Genomic DNA, 20,583 nt, shown 5'->3' with positions numbered 1-20,583 from the left:
TCTCTCTCTCTCTCTTTCTCTCTCTCTCTGTGTGTGTGTGTGTGTGCAATGTCCAGTATACCTGAAGGAACGTCTCCACCCCCACCGTTCTGCCTGGACACTGAGGTCCAGCTCTGAGGGCCTTCTGGCAGTTCCCTCCCTGTGAGAAGTGAAGTTACAGGGAACCAGGCAGAGGGCCTTCTCGGTGGTGGCACCCGCCCTGTGAAATGCCCTCCCATTGGATGTCAAGGAGATAAACAACTACAGTTGTACCTCTGCTTAGGTATCCCTTTCGTAACTGGAGGTATCAATGTATCTGACTTTTAGAAGACATCTGAAGGCAACCCTGTTTAGGGAAGTTTTTAATATTTGATGTTTTACTCTGCTTTTAATATTCTGTACGGAGTTGCCCAGAGTGGCTGGGGAAACCCAGCCGGATGGGTGGGCTATAAATAATAACATTATTATTATTATTATTATTATTATTATTATTATTATTATTATTACTCTCCAACAGGAAGCCCCACTTTACAGGAAATAACCTCTGTCTGGAGCAGAGAGGCAAAGTTCTGCCGAAAATTGGGGGGGGGACTTGTTGCGTGCATGTGACATCACATGTGTGACATCATGTGTATCGGGAGGAGGTTGTGAAGCCCACCTCTGCTGTGGGGAGGCCCAGCAGGGCCCGGCTCCTCAAGATTGGGGGTCTCCGCCCCATCCCCACATCAGTTTCTGATAAGTGGTTCTCATGGGAATTGCTTCATACAATTAACTCAAGGCAGTGTCAATTTACTCTTGGCAGAAAGCCAAGGTCTGCCTGGCCTGGCAACAGCTCTCTGATTGGTTAATGACCAGCACTGAACTCTGTTATCTAGGAATGCTAGCACAGTTGTTTCTTGTGGGTGTTAGGAGTAGGAGTGCTGCGTATGGTTGGAGAGAGAGAGAGAGAGAGAGAGAATAAGGATTTATTTTGCTTTGCTTTGTACGCAGAAACTCTGCTGCTTTTATTTTCTTTTAATAAATCCTGTAAATAGTTATTCTGCGTCTAGCCGACTAGGCATTTCCACCTTAACTAGCTTCTGCGCTGTGCAGGAAAACTCTGCTACGTTTGGGCTAAAGCCACTAGAGCTATGCCTGACACTTCAAAATTCTAAGAATTTTGGTGGGTGAGGTGTCCTCAGCTCCATAGAGTTGGCGCCTGTGGCCTGGAGGCTCAGATGCACTGTGTATTTAAAGCAGTATCAAACCACTTTAAACAGTCATGGCTCCCCCACCCACCAAAAAAGTATCCTGGGAACTTTAGTTTGCTAAGGTTTAGGAACCCCCTTATTCCCCTCAGAGAGTTCCCTGGGAAGAGCAATTGACTGAGAATTGTAGCTCTGTGAGGGGAACAGGAATCTCTTAACAGCTTCGGCATCCTTGATTGATTGATTGATTGATTGGTTGGTTGGTTGGTTGGAATTGCATCCCAAGCTAGCAAAAATGTATAAAACAAGTACAAATACCTGCTGGAAATGTAAAGAAAAATAAGGTTCCTTTTTATCATATGTGGTGGTCATGTAAAGTAATAAAAGCATTCTGGGAAATGATATACAATGATCTGGAAATAACATTTGTAAAAAGACCAGAAGCCTTCTTATTAGGAATTGTAGGTACCAACATCCCAAAGGAACAGAAAAGATGCTATTAGCCCAGAGATAGAAAGAAGAGTCCCTATCAGAGAGGAATGGCAAATCAAGCCGTTAGACTATGCTGAAATGGCAAAACTGACTGGAAAGCTCAGGGACCAAGAAGACAAAAACTTCAAGAAAGAATGGAAAAATTTTATACTGCAATTTACTAGCTGTACCCGGCCACGCGTTGCTGTGGCTCTCGTGGTGTTGGCATGGGAGCGGAGGAGCGGCTCCCCTCCCCATAAAATGTTCTATAGGATCTTTTGCTTTGACGTCCAACAGATGGCGCTATTGCTACACAGAAGGATATGGCGGCTGTTCCTTTGACGAACACTGGAGGGCACTATTTTTTAAAGACAGAATCATGTTTTTACCTGTGACAGGTGTGACATCTGTATAATCTAAGGAAGCGCAAACACTCGCATATTGGAATGGAACGTTGTGTCAAAATTTGAACGCAATCGGTCAAGCGGTTTCGGAGAAAAGTCATTGTGCACAAACATGGACATTTTACATTTATATACAGTATATATAGATTTAGGAGGCCACTGTAAGTAGATGAAAACATTAGCAGGGTTTTAATCTCACCTGTAACAAATACTATGGACAATATGGATTGATATAAAAAATATATTTTATATATTATATATTATGAAATCATATGCAGTTGAAAACGTTGCCAATAGGACCCACGGAGGGGATGGGTTTTTTTGGGTTTTTATTTTTGCGAGATTCAGAGAAATTTCTTTCTAAGGATATGTATTTGGTTTTGTTAGCCAAAAACAATTGGGCCACGGAACCAGTGACGATCGTGGACGATGGTGAGCTGTCAGTGGCTCAGAGTGAGTCTGATGCTCAAGATCAGGCATCCCCAAACTTCGGCCCTCCAAATGTTTTGGACTTCAATTCCCATCTTCCCCGACCACTGGTCCTGTTAGCTAGGGATCATGGGAGTTGTAGGCCAAAACATCTGGAGGGCCGCAGTTTGGGGATGCCTGCTCAATATCAACCCTTGGTTGTACGTCACTAGAGGTTTGTGGGCCTCTAGGAAATTTTCTCTCTTGATTGTCCTCTCATTGAGGAAGCCCCTGATCACCTTCTAAGGAAGCACAGAGTCCACCGGCCCCCGTGGAAAATGTGCCTAGCTTAGGCTAAGCCAGGGTAGGCAACCTAAGGCCCGGGGGCCGGATACGGCCCAATCACCTTCTCAGTTCGGCTCATGGACAGTCCGGGAAGCAGCGTGTTTTTACATGAGTAGAATGTGTTCTTTTATTTAAAATGCATCTCTGGGTTTGTTGTGACGTGGGGTTTGTGATTTCAGCTCTCTTGACAAAACATGCTGGAGACAGTTCTCTAGTAACAGCTCTTTATTAAAGTGAACAAGACTGAAGACTGAGGAGAGGAAAGCTACATTTATAGGGACAGGGGACTAGCTAGGAAGGGATACATTTTGGAGGGAACAATATCACGCAATCACAGTGCTGCCTTTTGGAGGAAACCAATAAGACAGAGGATCCAAATACAGCAGCTTAAATGAACCAATAGTAGCTGTACCCTCTGGGACCAAAAGGCAGTTACTTTATCCTAATGCAAATACAGACAATAATAATACAGATATAAAATCCTTTGACTCAATACACAACACCCCTCCCCCCCTAGTGAGCACAGCAGACGTAATCCCTCAGGTACTGTGGGGTCCTACAACTTCTACCTGATCTCCTGACAACAGGTGTTGCAGGTTCTGGATTGGGTGTTACCTGTGGTGGAGGGGCTGCTATAGGGGTTTCATCAGGAACAGAGGGAGTCCCAGACATCTCAGGGTCCCCGACCTGTACCTCGTCATCATGAGGACTAGCAGACCCTGGTTCATTTGCTGAAGCCCCTGGTGACTGCACCTCTGGACCATTTTCACTCTGGTCTCGCAGCTGTGCGTCATTAGCCAGGGATGAATTATCTGACTCCTCCCTGCTGAGCGCCCGGCGCCTCAGCTGATCTATATGTCTCTTCCAAACTCGCCCATTTTCCAAGGTCACATAATAGGACACAGGTCCACTAGCCCGGGTGATCACACCAGCCACCCACCGCGGACCTCGTGAATAGTTCCTCACCCAGACCAGATCTTCAGGGGCGAGATACCTTGTTGTGTCAGTCTCAGCCTGGGGGGTTGCTCTTGAATTACGGTTTGGCATTTTATCTGGGTGGACATAATCCAGCACCGTTACCAGTCTTCTACCTAAGAGCAGCTCGGCTGGCGACTTGCCCGTCGCAGTACACGGCGTCGCATGCTGCAAAAATAACATTCGCGCAATGCGAGCCGACCAGTTACCCTCCATTAAGCGCGCAATGGATTCTTTGGCTGTTCTTACCATGCGCTCAGCCTGCCCATTGGAGGATGGGTGAAAGGGCGCGGATGTGACCCCTCTTATGAAGTTATCAGCCAAGAATGCCCTGAATTCTTGGGATACAAAAGCTGCCCCATTATCTGATACAATGGTCTCAGGTAACCCGTGGGTAGCAAACAGCTGCCTCAACACCTTGATTATGGCAGCTGATGCCATGCTAGGGACCATTGCCACTTCTAACCATTTGGAATATGCATCAACGATAACCAAAAAGACCTTCCCTTGGAATGGCCCCGCAAAATCTATGTGCAGCCGGCTCCAGGGAGTCCTGGACTGCTCCCACCAGTGGACTGGTGCTCTGGCCACTTCTGGCCGCACCTCTTGGCATGCCTTGCATGTTCGTACCCATTGTTCTATGTTCTGGTCCATTCCAGGCCACCACACATAACATCGGGCTAGCGACTTCATCCTGACCATTCCCGGGTGTCCCATGTGAAGCGTCTCAAGAACCCTGTTTCTCAGTGGTGCTGGGATGATCACCCTATCTCCCCATAGGAGACAACCCTTATGCATGGACAATTCGTGCTGCCTTGTCGCATAAGGCCTGAATTTTTCTTCATGCGGACCACCTGGCCACCCCCTCCCCACCCAAGTGAGCACACGGGAGAGAACAGCATCTTTCCTCGTTTTCTCAGCTATATCCGTAGCTGTTACAGGAGCCCCCGGAAGTGTTTCTAGCATCATAATGTGCTCCGCCGGAGCAGGATCCTCATTGCTCCCGCCAGGAAGGGGCAAGCGACTCAGCGCATCAGCATGGCACAATTGTTTCCCCGGCACATGGGTCAAGGTGTACTGGAACCCATTCAGGAATATTGACCAACGCAACATTCTGGGGGAGAGAATTTGTGGCGTTTGTTTGTTTGGGTTGAACAACCCTAACAGTGGTTTGTGGTCCGTTTCAATGGAGAATTGGCGACCGTACAAATAATCATAGAACCTTTTGATTCCGGACACAATAGCCAATGCCTCTTTATCAATTTGAGCATAGTTGCGCTCCGTGGGCGACAACGTACGGGAATAGAAAGAGATGGGCTTTTCCGACCCATCCGGTTCCCTATGACTCAGCACAGCCCCCAGACCGTATTGAGAGGCATCACATGCCAGGACCAGCGGCTTTGACTCATCATAATGAGCAAGGACGCTCCTGCTACTCAGCATTCCTCGCAAGGAGTCAAAAGCCTTCTGCTGCTCCCGCCCCCATCGCCACACATTCTTTTTCTGCAATAGTCTATGTAATGGTTCAGCTACCGAAGCTTTCTGGGGTAAGAACGAATGATAAAAGTTAATAAGTCCCAGGAATGACTGCAACTCCGTCTTGTTCTGTGGTCGTGGTGCCTCGATGATGGCCTTAATCTTAGCATCTGTGGGGTGGATGCCTGATGCATCAATTTTAAACCCCAAGAAATCCACCGTTGGCACCCCAAAACTGCATTTTTCCTTTTTCAGTTGCAACCCCACCTCCTTGAACTTGAGCAACACTGCACGGACACGCGCAACCAGTTCCTGTGGGTCTTTTCCAGCAATCAAAACGTCATCAAAAAATGGCAAGACCCCCGGCAGACCTCTTAACAGGCGTTCCATGAGCCCTTGAAAAATCCCTGGGGCCACACAAACTCCGAACTGTAATCTGTTAACTCTGAACGCCCCTTTATGTGTGACAATAGTCTGTGCTTCCGCTGATTGTGGGGTTACTGGCAGCTGTTGGTAAGCTTGTGCCAGGTCAATTTTGGCGAACACCTTGCCCCCAGCCAGTTTAGCCAACAGATGTGATACAACTGGAATGGGGTATGAGTTTCCCCTGAGTGCCTTATTGATAGTACATTTGTAATCTGCACATATCCTGACTTCCCCATTTGCTTTAAGGGGCGTGACGATTGGAGTCTCCCACTTAGCAGAGTCCACGGGTGAGAGAACTCCCTGCTTGACCAATTTATCCAGCTCTGCCTCGATCTTGGGTTGCAGTGCAAATGGCACTCGCCTTGGTTTGAGTCGGATTGGAGCCACCCCGGGGTCCAACTCGAAGTCAACTGGGGGCCCTTTATAACAACCCAGTTTTCCATTAAAGAGACCAGCAAATTCCTTGCATAATACCTCGCTCATCTCAGGGCAGGTTTGGATTGAATTAAGCCCTGAGATACTCAGTCCCAGGGCAGGGAACCAGTCAGTGCCCAGGAGACTGGGGCGACTGCCCTTCGCAATCACCAGTTTGAGTACAGCCTGTTTGTCCCGGAACTGTACTCTCACGGCACACATTCCCATAACATGGATGCGGCCTGCTGAGTACGACTGCAAGGTTGCCGGAAAGGGCTCCAGAGGGGGCAACTTACCCCTGGGGAAGAATGTCTTCGCGGTCTGGTCTGACACGATGGTGAATGCGGATCCGGAGTCCACCTCCATGTCGCACTGCTGACCCTCAATCTTCACCTTGACGTGTGCCTTGCCTTGCGCTGGAAACTGCACGGCCCTCCCATTGATCTCCGTTACGTAGTGGCAGTCCTTTAGAAAACGAGTTGCTGTGGGCGGTCTGCGATGCTCCAGTCTAGGTGCTCCTGTCGCTCCCGACGCCGCCGATCTACAGACCCTGGCGATGTGACCCGTCTTTCCGCACGTCCGGCAGATAGCATCCCTTAAACGACAACTCTTCCTTTCATGGTTTCCGCCACAACCTGGGCAACTGCCTCGGCGATCTCTGTGCACTGTGCAGGCCTGACGCACCGACTCAACCCCACGGACTGGGCTCTGGCTTGGAGTAGCCTCTAGCTCGTCCATGGCATGCGCAACTTCTATCTGTGGCTTAGTGGCCTTGCGACTGGCATCAAGCTCCTCTCTTTCATAATTCTCCGTGGCGGTGGCCTCCTTCAAGGCTGAAGCAAGGGTAACCTCTTCTTTAGCCACGATGCGTCTTCTGGCTTTCTTGCTGCTCAGACCACCAATAAACCGATCCAGGAGAGTCTCTTCCAGATTTTGGAAGCCGCAGTGCTGAGCGAGCTTCCGGAGTTCAGCCAGAAATGCGGATACAGACTCCCCAGCATGCTGCTGCCTCTTATGGAACTCCATCCGCCGGGCCATCTTGGTCTCAGTAGGCGCCAAGTGGCTTGTTAGGCAGGCAAGAATATCTTGGAGAGATGTCTCACTCAGCTTCGCTGGAGCAAGTAATGCCTTGGCTAGCTTGAAGGTCTCGGGCCCACAGTAGCTCAGGAATGTGGCCCTTCTTTTGCTGGCATCGGTGATCCCTTGAGCCACTGCGAAGAACTCGAAGCGTTCGACGTAGTCTTCCCAGGTGTGGGGCTCTGATGGCTGGAAGGGCTCCAATACCCTTGGACTCTCCATTGTCCTAGCGGGCAGGGTCGTCTTCTCAGCTGGCCAGTGAGTCTTGTTCTCAGCTGCAATCCGGACTCTGAGGCAGGGTTGTGTTTAACCGCTCCTCAGCATTCCGGATCCCACCTTCGTCGCCAGTTGTTGTGACGTGGGGTTTGTGATTTCAGCTCTCTTGACAAAACATGCTGGAGACAGTTCTCTAGTAACAGCTCTTTATTAAAGTGAACAAGACTGAAGACTGAGGAGAGGAAAGCTACATTTATAGGGACAGGGGACTAGCTAGGAAGGGATACATTTTGGAGGGAACAATATCACGCAATCACAGTGCTGCCTTTTGGAGGAAACCAATAAGACAGAGGATCCAAATACAGCAGCTTAAATGAACCAATAGTAGCTGTACCCTCTGGGACCAAAAGGCAGTTACTTTATCCTAATGCAAATACAGACAATAATAATACAGATATAAAATCCTTTGACTCAATACACAACAGGGTTATTTGTGGGGCCTGCCTGGTGTTTTTACATGAGTAGAATGTGTGGTTTTATTTAAAATGCTTAGGAATTTATTTGTGGGGCATAGGAATTTATTTGTTCATTCCCCCCCCAAAAAAATTATAGTCCGGCCCACCACATGGTCTGAGGGATGGTGCTGGAAAAGGTTGCTGACACCCCCCCCCCCCCCGCTAAGCAAAGCACGTGTCTTATTCTGTAGGAAGGGACTGCCCCACTGTGGTCATATTTGGAAATTTTCTTTTTTTAAAACAAACAAACAAGCAAGCAGTACATGGATTCATAGAATTGCAGAGCAGTTCCAGAGCAGTGTTGGAAACTCAGATATAGAAGCTAATCGCCAAATGACACCTTAAACCTAGGTTACGGTCAGCACAACGAAATGGCTAGGCACCATTTTTATTAGAAGGAAAATTATTATTAGTTATTTCATTTCTATACCGCCTTGTATTAAAAATAAATAAATACCAAAGCGGTTCACAGCACATCAAATCATCAAATAAAGCAATCCGGAATGAAACTTATTCAAACTTCAAGGAAAATATTTCAGATCCTTCTCTCAAGAGTCAAAGATAGATTAGCCCCTTGTTGCTTCTTTGACCTCCATGTAGCTCAGTATTGTCTGCACTGACTGGCAGCAGCTTTCTGGGGGTTTCAGGCCACCCCTACCTGAAATTGTTGAAAACAGATGTTGACAACAGGAAGAATAGATGCTGTACTAGTGGAGCTACAGCCTTTCCTCTTATTGCATCAGGCCACCTATTCCAAAATACTCTGGAGGTGGCCAGCTAGATGCCAATGCAAGTAACACGAACAGCTTCTCCATTGCTGGCTGTCGCTGCCGTCTGGCACTTAAAGGTATACTGCCACTGTTACTGGAGGTTTCATTTGCCTAACTACTGGTATTAGGCCTTCGTATTCTAAGATATCAGGCATAGGCAAACTCGGCCTTCCAGATGTTTTGGGACTACAACTCCCATCATCCCTGACCGCTGGTTCTGTTAGCTGGGGATCATGGGAGTTGTAGTCCCTAGACATCTGGAGGGTCAAGTTTACCTATGCCTGTATTATATGGTCATGCTTCCCTCAAGCGACTAATGCGCACAGCTATGTCTGCTGCTATGAATTATTTTTGCGCTCGTTTAACAATATTTCACTCCTCGACCCCGCACAGTCTGGCCAAACTACTTTTAGAAAACGCACACAGAAAGACTACATTTCCCATGATGCACTCTCGCACAAACCGGTGACCACCGCGGACCAATGGGAAGCAGCGAAGGGACGCGACGAAATTCCGCATGCGCCGCGAGCCGCGCTGCGAAGGGAAGTCAACTACGTTTCCCAGCATGCAGAGCGGCTCCCCCGCACGTGACACCCGCGAGCCAACAGAGATCAGCCTGCCTGCCCTATAATCCTCCGCGGCGGCGGAAACGGCCTCTTTTCCGCCCGGGCTACTCTGCTCAAGATGGCGGTGCAGATCTCCAAGAAGCGAAAGGTGAGGGAGCCCGGGGGGCGGTGAGGAGCCGCGGGGACGGGAGGCTGGAAATGACGCTGGGATGAGGAGCAGAGGGCCGAGCCTCGGTGTTTGAGGTCCCCGGAGGGGCCGGCGGCGGGGCGAGACCGGCGGATGGACGTGGATTGAGGCCGGTCTCCCCCCCCCTTCTCCCGGCCGGGCCTGGTTTGAAGAACATGGCGGCAAGGTAGAAACCGGGTGGGCCCTGGACAGGCCGCGCTGGGGGAGAAGAGAAGGGCCCTCGAGGCCCCCAAAGGTTTGCCCGGGAGTATTTATAGAACACAGAAAGCTGCCCCATGCCCCACTTAGGCCATTGGTCCGCCTGGGTCTATATTGCCTGCACTGGCTGGCAGCAGCTCTCCAGGTTTTGGGGAAGGGGATCCTAAAAAAAGCTCCTGGGGGGCACGGGGGGGTTGAGCCTGGGGCCTTCTGCACGCAACGCAAGTGCTCTCGCTGCAGAGATACGCCCCAAGTGCTGGAAAATGGCTTTTTTTAAATGGAAAAAGTTTAAGAAGAGGCAATCTGGTGCCAAATTCGTATTCCCAAATAAATAAGAAGGGCCTGTGTAGTCTCGGCTAGGTGCCCTTTGGGGAGAATAGAAGTATCTTGGTGACTGGCACTTTTGGATTTTCCACGTGGAGGTTCTGTGGGGCTGTCAGGGCTAAGAGCAATTGCTAGGTTTGTCCTCGAGGTGTCCCTGGGAAACTAAATGAAGTCCGGTACCAGGAGTTTTTGCAGGAGGAGGGGACTTATTGCAGGGGCACATCCTGTTTTGGTGTCACTAATGCATTATTTTCCTAGCAGGCAGTGCTCCCGAATGTGCTCTGACAGGGTAGTACATTGCCTTCGTTGCATGGTAGACAAAAGTATAAGGTTTCTACTGAAAGGTTTCTCTTAAAAAGTGGCAGCCCAGTTTTATAGACAGCAGGATCAAGAAATTTTTTGGTGTGTGTGTGTGTGCGCCCCCATCTACATTTTACATTGAAAGCAGGAACATTCCACTTAAAACAGGCAGAGCTTCCCCCAAAGCATCCTGGAATTAATTTGTCACGAGTTCCAAGAGTTGTCAGGACACCCCTATTCCCCCCTAGAAAACTACAGTTCCCAGAATTTCTTCCTGGGAAGAGGGATTGATTGTTAAGCTACTTTAGGAAGTGTAAAGTATATCACCTAGTTAAGGTTCTTCCAAGAGTCGCGGCAGAAACTTGGGTGGCTCTTAATCCAGTTCATCTCCATTCTGAGTGAACTTTTGATCCTTTCGGTTATGCTGCACATGCAGGGAGCAGGATTGGTGCACACCAGGCCCAGCAGATAGTAACTGCTTGTCGATTATTACTTTTTTAAACAAGACTTTTCCCCTGGGGTTTGTAGGGTTAAAACTGGTGCTAGCTTCTCATGTTCTGTTTTGCTCTTTATAGTTTGTGGCTGATGGTATCTTCAAAGCTGAACTGAATGAATTCCTGACTCGGGAGCTGGCTGAAGATGGCTACTCTGGCGTGGAGGTCAGAGTTACCCCAACCAGGACAGAAATCATCATCCTTGCAACCAGGTGATTTGCATCTATGTGGTGGGCGAACAACTCTGCCGCTCAAAAGTCTGGCGGTGTGTTCATATAGGGTGGCTTGACTGAATCCAGGAGGCAGTTGGAATTTTGAAGCCAGTACCTACTACAGACACGTATACACTGCAGAAAGATTGGTTGGGTCTGTAAATGTTGGACTCGTGTATTTGTAAACCACCATATCTCCAGACTCCTGCACATGTGAAGTTTGGGGTGGAATATAGGAAGTTGCCTTTTAACAAGCCAGCCATTGAATCGTCTAATCCTGAATCGTCTACACTTGCTGGCGCTGATTGTTGTAGGCTACTGTTTTCCTCGTCCCTGACATTCTGTCATGCTGGGTGAAGCTGATGGGAGTTGTGATCCTTGAGGGTAGGGGTGGCCTAAGTGCCACTGTACCTGGAAATCTAATCCATGTTGGGTCAAACAACATGTTTCTAGCCTTTTCAGGATTTTTCGCAGCAAAAATTAATAAGGAGGGATTCATCAGTTTTAGGTGTAGCTTAGTTCCTTTTTCAAAATGTATGTTTTTTGTAGTTTTAATTCATTTTATGTTGGAAATTCTATTATCCTTCCTGTTAATGAGTCAGGGACTATATAATAAAATTGATTTAATTAAGAGCTGGGCCTCCATTATGTCTGCTGTAAATGATTTGGTGTGGAAAAACAATGGCAGACCCTTCCACCTGCGTGGTGACCCAAGGGCTGCTTTTTGCTAAGAAAGAGTCATGGCCAGTTGTAAATGCACAGCCTAATGTAACTGGGAACAACTCACCCCTTCCTCCATATCAGCCTACACTCACATGATCAGCTCCTTCAGTTTAACATCTCTTAATATGTTAAACTCTGGCAGTGTCAGAATTAGTCAGGAAGGGACAAATAATTGCTTTTACACACTGTCTCTAAAGGGGGGAAACCTACTGGATCCAGCAACCTGCCTCCTACATTCTCAGTGCTGATAACTCCTAGAATACCCCATGTCATTTCAGCGATTTCAAAATGTAGACTGAAATATCTGAACATCTTAAGTGAGGACTTAATGCCTTGCCGCTGTTTCTTCTTTCAGAACTCAGAATGTTCTGGGCGAGAAAGGGCGCCGTATTCGCGAGCTGACTGCTGTTGTCCAGAAGCGGTTTGGCTTTCCCGAGGGAAGCGTTGAGGTAACGGCTGCCCCAGTTTTCACTCTCTGTTTATTGTGTGCCAAGTTCCCCCTTCGGTGATGATCTGATGACGAGTCAGAAATGGCCACCCCCTGCTCAGAGTAAACAGCATAGTGTCACGTTCTGTGGTGCTGTGTGTGGGTGCTTGGGCAAAGGTGTCCTGTTCATTGGATGATCTTGAGGCATTTGTCTGAGAAGGGCGAGTTAAGGTTTTGGGGGTATTTCCTCAAACTGGTTTCGATGTTTTGATCTAGGCTGATGTGATTTTTAGCGATTGCTTTTACCTATTAACGCTACGAGAACGGGGTTTGTTTTTCAGAGACAAGAGCAGCCTTGTCTAGCCAGCTACCCTCCCTCTGGTTGTCAGGGGTCCGCAATTTCTATCAGTCCAGTATGGCCAGAGGTTGTGTTTGATGGAAGCTGGATCCCAAAACTTCTGGAGGGTTGCAGGAGGCTAGTTTGGCTGCAAAGGTCAGAGGCTTCAAATTTTCTGAGTGGATGAAGGTTAAAATTGGTAAAGCCCCCTAACCATGATCAATATTGCAAATCTAAAACAAAATTGCAAACTTAATTACCCTTCAGATTTCATTTAGCTGCTGGACTTGCCAGACACCTATGTTAACCATTAGTGAGCTGTACAAAGCTGTAAGAATCTACTTTTATGCCACAACCATGCTAGCTGGGGATGCTGGGAATTGTAGTTCAAAACATTTGGAAGCTGCTGGGCTGTGTTAAGAGAAGTTCTCAGCTGTTAGCTTCCCAGCTAGTGCTGTGTTTCCATCTCTTGTGCATCTCTTACTATTAATTTCCTTTTAAGTTTTTAGCCCCTTTGCCCCTTCTGTGCTTGGCATGTCCAGAAAGATGCTTTTGCCCAGTATTGGCCAAACAGTTTGAGTCACCTGGTTGAGCTTTCCGTAGACACTTTCCACCCTTGGAAGCGTCTCAACGGTGGCATCTCCAAGTTGGCCAACTGTTCTGGAACCAAACTGGCTTTTAAAATGCATCTTCATGATACTGCACAAGGCACAGCGTAAGAGGGCCCTGCATTGAAAACTGGTGTGTTTATGGGATGCCTTGGCTCAGCCTGTGGAGTGGAGGAGAACCCCTACAACCCTTAAGGTCATGTAAGTATTTTCAGAGAGTTAGTGAGTGCAAAGTGAAGATGAGCCTGTAAAGCAACAGAGGTGCCTGCAAGCCTAAACTTTGCAAAGATAAAAAATGGATAAAATGTTCCTGCTTTCTTTTCCAGCTGTATGCTGAGAAGGTGGCCACGAGAGGGCTGTGCGCTATTGCTCAAGCAGAGTCACTGCGTTACAAGCTTCTGGGGGGCCTTGCCGTCCGTAGGTAAGCAAGCCACAGTCTAATCATTTTGCAATAGCGTTTAGAACACAGTGGAGTTTTAATTGTGCCTCTGCAGAAGTTTATAATCAACACATTGGGCTGAATAAATCCCACCTTAAAACTCCCCTCATCTCTGCACTGGTGCAGTTGTTCCTTTATCTTCTGCGTAATGGGCAAAATTATTTATGTAGCATGAGTAGAGTAAGTAAAACCTTTATTGGCATCAAACAAACTCGCATACAAAATAATAACAGATTAAAACTGTCACTGTGGCAAACGCTGTGCCAAGAGAGGGAAGGGAATAATCCGCCATCCGCTTTCACGACAATGGGGCTTCCGGCGACTCAGACGACTGCAGAGTACAACGCCGAGAAAATAGTAAATTAAGATATTGAGCCACCATCTCGGTGAGGACCGGGTCCTTCCCCAGCAAGAGGAACCGCAAGATTTCCCGCTCTGGTCTCCCTCTGGGAATGCAGAGCCGGTCCAGGAACCGTTGACGAAGGTCGACGTAAAGGTTACAATGAAAAACCATATGTGGAAGGCTTTCCACCTGAGGGTCATGACACGGACAGATCCTCTCATCCTTCGCCCTGCCCGAGAATCTTCCCCACAGGAGGTTCGATGGATTTGCATTGAACCTGGCCAACGAAAATGCCCTTCTTTCCTGTGGGTTCAGTAGGAAGTCAAGATAGTTAGGTTTTGTTTCATGAGCCCACGGGAGGTGGAAAAGAAGGGGGGAACATGTTGTGCCTGCTGCCGCTATAAGATCCTGTCTCTCAATGTCCCACAACCTAGTAATGACTGTGGCTTTGGCAGATTGTAAGGACATTGAGCGGAGGAGTTCTATTGAAAGCCCCAGTTGCAGTACCTTCCTATTGAAGTGTTGCAGCCCTGGGGGGAGGAAGGTGTCCGAAAGCATTACCTGGAGGAAGGGATCTCTGTCAGAGTTGAGGCAGATTTTTAGCCAGAATATAAGGAATCTTGCCCAGGCGACAGATTCCACCTTGTGTTGAGCTCCCTCTAGACATAAAACTGCATATGGGACGCATCTTGGAACAGAGAAAATCTTGTAGAGAAAGGTTGATTGCACTTGCTCTACTGTCTGGGTGAACCCCGGGATCCAGATTGGAATGCCGTAGAGCAGTTGTGAAATGGTCTTGGCATTGAAGATCTTGAGCGCAGAAGGGATATGTGAGTTGCCCCTTGTTGTAAAAAATCGCGTAATTGCCTGCGTGGATATCTTACTGGCGTTCACCACCACGCCTCGATGTGGAGACCAGAGGAGCCTATGGTGATAGGTGATTCCTAGATAATTGAATTTAAAGACCTGCTGGATGGGTTTACCTCCAAAAACCCAGCTATAACTCGTGCGTGAGTTACCAAACACCAGGATTTTGCTTTTTTCAAAGTTCAAGCATAAGTTCATTTTGGCCATGTACTCAATGCAGGCAATTACCAGACGCTTTAGACCTATTCTGGTCCGCGAGAGCAAAACCATATCGTCCGCGTACAGGAGGATGGGAATGTTTATGGCCTGGAGTTTTGGAGTGTGGGCATCCACCTGCTTTAGTAATGGGGCTAGATCGTTGAGAAAAAGATTGAAAAGCGTAGGAGCAAGTACGCAGCCCTGTTTAACTCCTCTGTTGATACTGACTGGTGTTGTGATTTCATTCCCAGAATGGATTTTTATGCAGCAGGTGTTATTGGTATAAAGCTTTTTGATCAGGTAAAGAAGTCTGGGTTCTAAGCCCATAGCCTCCAATTTGGCCCAAAGCAACCTCCTGTCAATGGTATCAAATGCAGCATGATGTTTCAGAGGTGAAGAGGACAAGTCATTGCCCTGCGGAACTTGCAATCTGATGTTCAATATAGGGAAAGGGAGAGGAGAGTGGGGAGACGCTGACCCGGGCAAGTTTATGCCACAGTGAATTTGCGAGATTCTTGTTTCTACTCAAGCTGACTTGCCTTGCCAGATCCCCCAAAGTACGGCCTCTTCCTTGAGCGTTGCTGAATGGCAGCCCTTGTAAGAAAGAAAGAAAAAATCCCTTCAGTGATGATACGATGACGAGTCAGAAACGGCCGCCATCCTGCTTGGAGTAAACCGTTCAGTGCCACGTTCTGTGGCGCTGTGCTTGGGTACTCCCAACAGAGGCGTCCTGTTCATTGGATGATCTTGAGGCATTTGTCTGAGAAGGGAATGTTGGGGATGGAGTCCAATGTTGGAAGTCTGGGGAATTTGGGGGGGGGGTTGTCCTGCTTAACTTAACTACTGCTTAACTACTGACCCAGAGCAGTAGATCAGAATGCCTGGCACAGTTCAACAGAGAGTTTCCCCTCCCTTCTAGGGCGTGTTACGGTGTCCTCCGCTTCATCATGGAGAGTGGAGCCAAGGGCTGCGAAGTGGTGGTGTCGGGAAAGCTCCGTGGCCAGCGAGCCAAGTCCATGAAATTCGTGGATGGCCTGATGATCCACAGCGGAGACCCCGTCAACTACTACGTCGACACGGCTGTCCGCCACGTCCTCCTCAGGCAGGGTGAGTGGGAAGGGCAGGCAATCTCTCAGGCAGCCTTGTTCCTAAAAAGATTCTGGGCCTTCTGTAACCCCCCGCTGCTTCGTAGTCTAGCCGGACTGGTTCCCATGTTGTGTGAAGCCATGGTTTGGCAGGTCAGAAGCGGGGAACCTTCTTTGGCTCTTCCCAGCCTCCTTGAGTGTTCCCTTCTGGAGAGCCACGTGCCAGTAGTGTAGGGGGCCAGAGGCAAAAGCAGGAAGAACAACGGATGTTGTTACCTCTGCACAGTGTGGGACCTTCTGTGTACTCTCAACATATCCCTTTCTACCCTGAATCCAGGGGAACAAGAGTTCACAGCCAGGGCTAGTGAAGGGTGTGGTCTGGGTAAAGAAATCCCAGGGGCCAGATACAGAGGAGAGCATTTTGAGCTAAGGTTTCAGACTCCTGCCTTCAAGGACCATTGGGCATTGGTACCCCTACTTTCTTGGCAACAGTGCTTAAAAGCCTCATTTCTTATCCTAGCTTGGTATAAATAATAAAGTTGTTGTTATTATACAATAGTTGCTGGTTGGGACAAAATTGTACCCCCTGGTTTGCCTCAAACCAAGGGAAGGAATTGCCATGTGTTGAGGGGGGAGCACTGAACCTTTTAACTCCTTGAAAGCTCAGTTTCACGGCCTCTGAATCAGCCTACAGAAGTGTCTCAAGGGACCTTTCTGGTTTGTTCCTTTATTTTTCATACATTGGTGCAGAGGTGTGCAAGGACAATGTTCTGAAACACAACCCCCCCCCCAAGATACTGGGGAATTGCCTGTTTTGTCTCTCTCTAAAAGGACAGCAAAGGCTTAGACAGAATGAAGCCCTAGGCCAGGCATCTCCAAACTCGGCCCTCCAGATGTTTTGGGACTACAACTCCCATCATCCCTAGCTAACAGGACCAGTGGTCAGGGATGATGGGAATTGTAGTTCCAAAACAGCTGGAGGGCTGAGCTTGGGGGTGCCTGTCCTAGGCTGTGGGTGACAGAGGAGTCTCTCTGCCCAAGCTGCTTTTCTTGACAGTGTCTCCTTGTTAACTCCAGGTGTGCTGGGCATTAAAGTGAAAATCATGCTTCCCTGGGACCCAAGCGGGAAGATTGGCCCCAAGAAGCCCTTGCCAGACCACGTCAGCATCGTGGAGCCCAAGGATGAGATCTTGCCCACCACCCCCATCTCGGAGCAGAAAGGCACAAAGCCAGAACAGCCCCCCATGCCGCAGCCCGTCCCCACGGCATAAGGGGTGAGTCGCTTTGCTTTATTCCTCACGGGTTGTCGGGAGAAAATGTTGGGTGTGAGCTGCAGTGTAAATTATAGCGCTTCTTGGCTGCATGTTGCTGCTAGTGTTTCGTAGAGGGCAATCAGTTTATTTAATGCTTTATAACGCTCAGCCCACCAGATGTTGCAGGACTACAACTCATGGGAGCAGGAGTCCATCAACCTCTGGAGAGCTACAGGTTCCCTGTACCTGCTTTACAGGGATAAGACAACACAGGCTGTTGCCCCAGCGATTGTGTTCATGGTACGGGTATTGGCTCCCCACTCACTAATTCTTCTGTTTCTGTTGCAGGTTTAAAAAGATCTGGAACAAAGAGTTTGGTGTCTTGTACAAATATCTCTTTAATAAAATCAGAAAAAGACAACATGCTGGAGGTTGTTTCTGTTACCTGCTCACCTTACTTTTTTTTGCCTGCTCTGGGACCTAAATCCTGGCCAACCGATATCTGAAACTTTCTAGTTTTGTTCCTTTTTGATACCCCCAACTCAAGATTTCACCCTCGAGTCACCCATGTCTTCAAAAGGTCCCATGAACATTCTTCCATTAGCACCGACCTCGATCTTCTTCAAGCTGAAGGGATAGTCATTTTGCCCATTGGTTACAGCTGCTGTTTAGTTACGGCCCCTTTTTCTGTAACTCTTTGAGATTCCAACCAACCAGAAATCGCATTCTAGCCGTGTCCCAGCACTTTGCCAAATCAAATTTATGTGCTGATGTCACTAGCTCAAGCAAAGTCCATTGGAGGGAATACTTCCTAGATCAGGCACCCCCAAACTTCGGCCCTCCAGATGTTTTGGATTACAAATCCCATCTTCCCCGACCACTGGTCCTGTTAGCTAGGGATCATGGGAGTTGTAGGCCAAAACATCTGGAGGGCCGCAGTTTTGGGATGCCTGTCCTAGATGTTAGCAACATGAGCAATCCTAGCTCATTGAGATCAATGTACGAATCAAAGCAATTTCTTAATCCTTTTGCCAGGGATCCCTGTAAAACCGATGGAAGTAGAGAAGGGGTGGGAAACTTGAATTAGTCTGACTTCTTAGCGAAAGACCTGCTGCCATTTTGACTTGTCACTGATTCTCTTGCAGCAAAATGTCTTCATGTGGAAAACAGTGGTGCCTCGCTTAACGAATGCCCTGCTTAACGAAATTTCCGCTTAATGAAAGGCGCTTAATGAAAGGATTTTTCGAGCGGAGGTTGCCTCGCTAGACGAATTCGTTTTATGAAAAATTCGTCTAGCGAATCGCGGTTTCCCATAGGGATGCATTGAAATTCAATTAATGCGTTCCTTTGGGCAAAAAAAAATTCCAATGCATTCCTATGGGATTCACTAGACGAATTTTTCGTTATAAGAAAAGCCCCGTGGAACGAATTAAATTCGTCTAGTGAGGCACCACTGTATGCTTGTTCAGGGTGCCAAGTAGCCAGTCATGCCTTGGTTCACGCGGGCCTGGCTGAACATCCTGCCTAATTTTCAGATTTTTTTAATTTTTAGTCTGCATTGTGTGACCACTGAGCATGCTCTGTTCTCATTGGGGTGTTTAGAGGGTTTCGCTTTTAATTCATTCATTTTTGTATTTCTGTAAATTTTGAGGGATCCCCCAAGCCTGCTGACACCTCCCTTATTGTGGGTGGATAGTACTATTTGGCTATGGAAGGATCTGCTCGGGCAGAGGAGGAGGTGTGCTATTTTCACACCCCACTCAGGCAAGGTTGGGCCATCGCTATCCAAATCCTGAGACTGGCTGAGAACCCCATGACTTGCTTAAGGCTAGCAGGCGAGGCGAGATCGAAGCCAAGCGCACTCTGCAGATTGCTTTCGTGTGTGCTGGAGCTGCTGCCTGGAGGTCTCTATAGAGCTGCTGCCCAGCCCTGTCCCAAGTCTTCCCTCGATCGGAGACAGCTGCCTTGCATGCCTTCCCTCAATAGGGCAGTAATCCGGCACACCTTCCCTTGCTTGCTTTCCAGGCAGCAGCCCCCCTGATCGATTGATCAGCCGGTTTGTGGTGACCAGTTTGGTCAGGTCTTTGTGCACAAGTGGGGAGGGGGGCAGTGTTCAGCGCATGAACTGTGTATGGTATGCAATTCAGTCCCATGGGAAATAAGATTGCCGCCAACGTGCTTTAAAAGGAGATTAAGGAAAAATCAAAGTGTATAAGGTTATGCCTCCTGTCAAAAAAAACAACAAAAGCCTCAATACCAGCTCCTTGTGTGCTTTTTTCCACTTGGCTAAAATGTGTCCTTGAATTGTGGAAAGACCTTTGGATGGATTGGGCCGTGTGTGTTGTGTGTGTTGCTGTATACAGAAATGCTGTTTTGTTTTTCTGTGAAAGCCAGACCTCCTGCTTCACTCAAACTGGCATGCAGCCCACAGAGTTTCCCTTGAGGTCAAGTGTCCCTCTGGATCATGGGTAGGCAAACTAAAGCCCGGAGGCTGGATCTGGCCCAATCACACCTTCGAAATCCAGCCTGCAGATGGTCCAGGAATCAGCGTGTTTTTACATGAGTAGCATGTGTCCTTTTATTTAATATGCACCTCTGGGTTATTTGTGGGGCATAGCAATTCATGGTTTTTTTTCAAAATAGAGTCCGGCCCCCCACAAGTTCTGAAAGACAGTGGAACGGCCCCCTGCTGAAAAAGTTTGCTGACCCCTGCATCTGGATGAAGATGCCGGGGAAGCATCAATGCTTCTGAACACCACTAGCTAGAAGCCAGTTGTGCTCTTGCTCTCGAATCCTGAGTTTCCCATAATAGGATGCTGGAACACTTATGTAGCTTAGCTGGTAGAGCAGGAGACTCATAATCACAGGGTTGTGGGTTTGAGCCTCGCATTGAGCCAAAGCATTCCCTGCATTGCAGGCGGTTGGACGAAGACCCTAAGTGTCCTTAGGTTCTTTAAGGTTGTCCCACCTGTGCTGTAAAGAAAGAGTTGGTGTGTTCTGGATAATGCATGCGAGAGCTGAGATCCAAGCTTCAGATTTTTAAAAAGGTGTGGGACTAAACTTTTAAGGGAAGCGGCAATTAAAAATCTCAACTAGAATCAGGAACAGAAGAGCCTGGCTGGCTTGGAGCAAATGATTGCCTAGTTTCGATCCCAGCTGCCAATGGTGTCTCCCAAGAAGCATACAGTGGTACCTTGGTTGTCAAACTTAAACCGTTCCGGGAGTCCATTCGAAAACCAAGGCGCAGCGTCCGATTGGCAGCAGGACCTTCCTGCGCTTGATTTGAAGCCGCGTTGGACGTTCAGCTTCCAAAGAACGTCTGTAAACTGGAACACGTTCAGGAGCTAAAACGTACGTGT

At 48.2% G+C, this 20,583-nt stretch overlaps 1 protein-coding gene and 2 non-coding genes across 3 annotated transcripts; all 3 read left to right on the top strand.

The window, feature by feature from the left end:
* Nucleotides 1-9,263: 9,263 nt before the first annotated feature.
* RPS3 (ribosomal protein S3) lies at nucleotides 9,264-17,645 on the top strand. Its single transcript, XM_035116076.2, has 7 exons — nucleotides 9,264-9,377; nucleotides 10,814-10,944; nucleotides 12,023-12,116; nucleotides 13,366-13,460; nucleotides 15,806-15,993; nucleotides 17,049-17,245; nucleotides 17,573-17,645. Exons 1-6 carry the CDS (start codon nucleotides 9,348-9,350, stop codon nucleotides 17,240-17,242), a joined length of 732 nt encoding a protein of 243 aa, XP_034971967.1. The 5' UTR covers nucleotides 9,264-9,347; the 3' UTR covers nucleotides 17,243-17,245; nucleotides 17,573-17,645.
* LOC118085813 (small nucleolar RNA SNORD15) lies at nucleotides 12,168-12,315 on the top strand. Its single transcript, XR_004692689.2, has one exon. It is a non-coding gene; the product is annotated as a small nucleolar RNA SNORD15 (small nucleolar RNA).
* Nucleotides 15,506-15,655, top strand: LOC118085812 (small nucleolar RNA SNORD15). Its single transcript, XR_004692688.2, has one exon. It is a non-coding gene; the product is annotated as a small nucleolar RNA SNORD15 (small nucleolar RNA).
* Nucleotides 17,646-20,583: the final 2,938 nt, after the last annotated feature.

The sequence above is a fragment of the Zootoca vivipara genome, chromosome 4, assembly GCF_963506605.1.
Source record: "Zootoca vivipara chromosome 4, rZooViv1.1, whole genome shotgun sequence".
Taxonomy (NCBI): Eukaryota; Metazoa; Chordata; class Lepidosauria; order Squamata; family Lacertidae; genus Zootoca; species Zootoca vivipara.
Note: the sequence above shows the minus strand (reverse complement) of the source record. Positions and strands in the feature narration are given on the sequence as shown.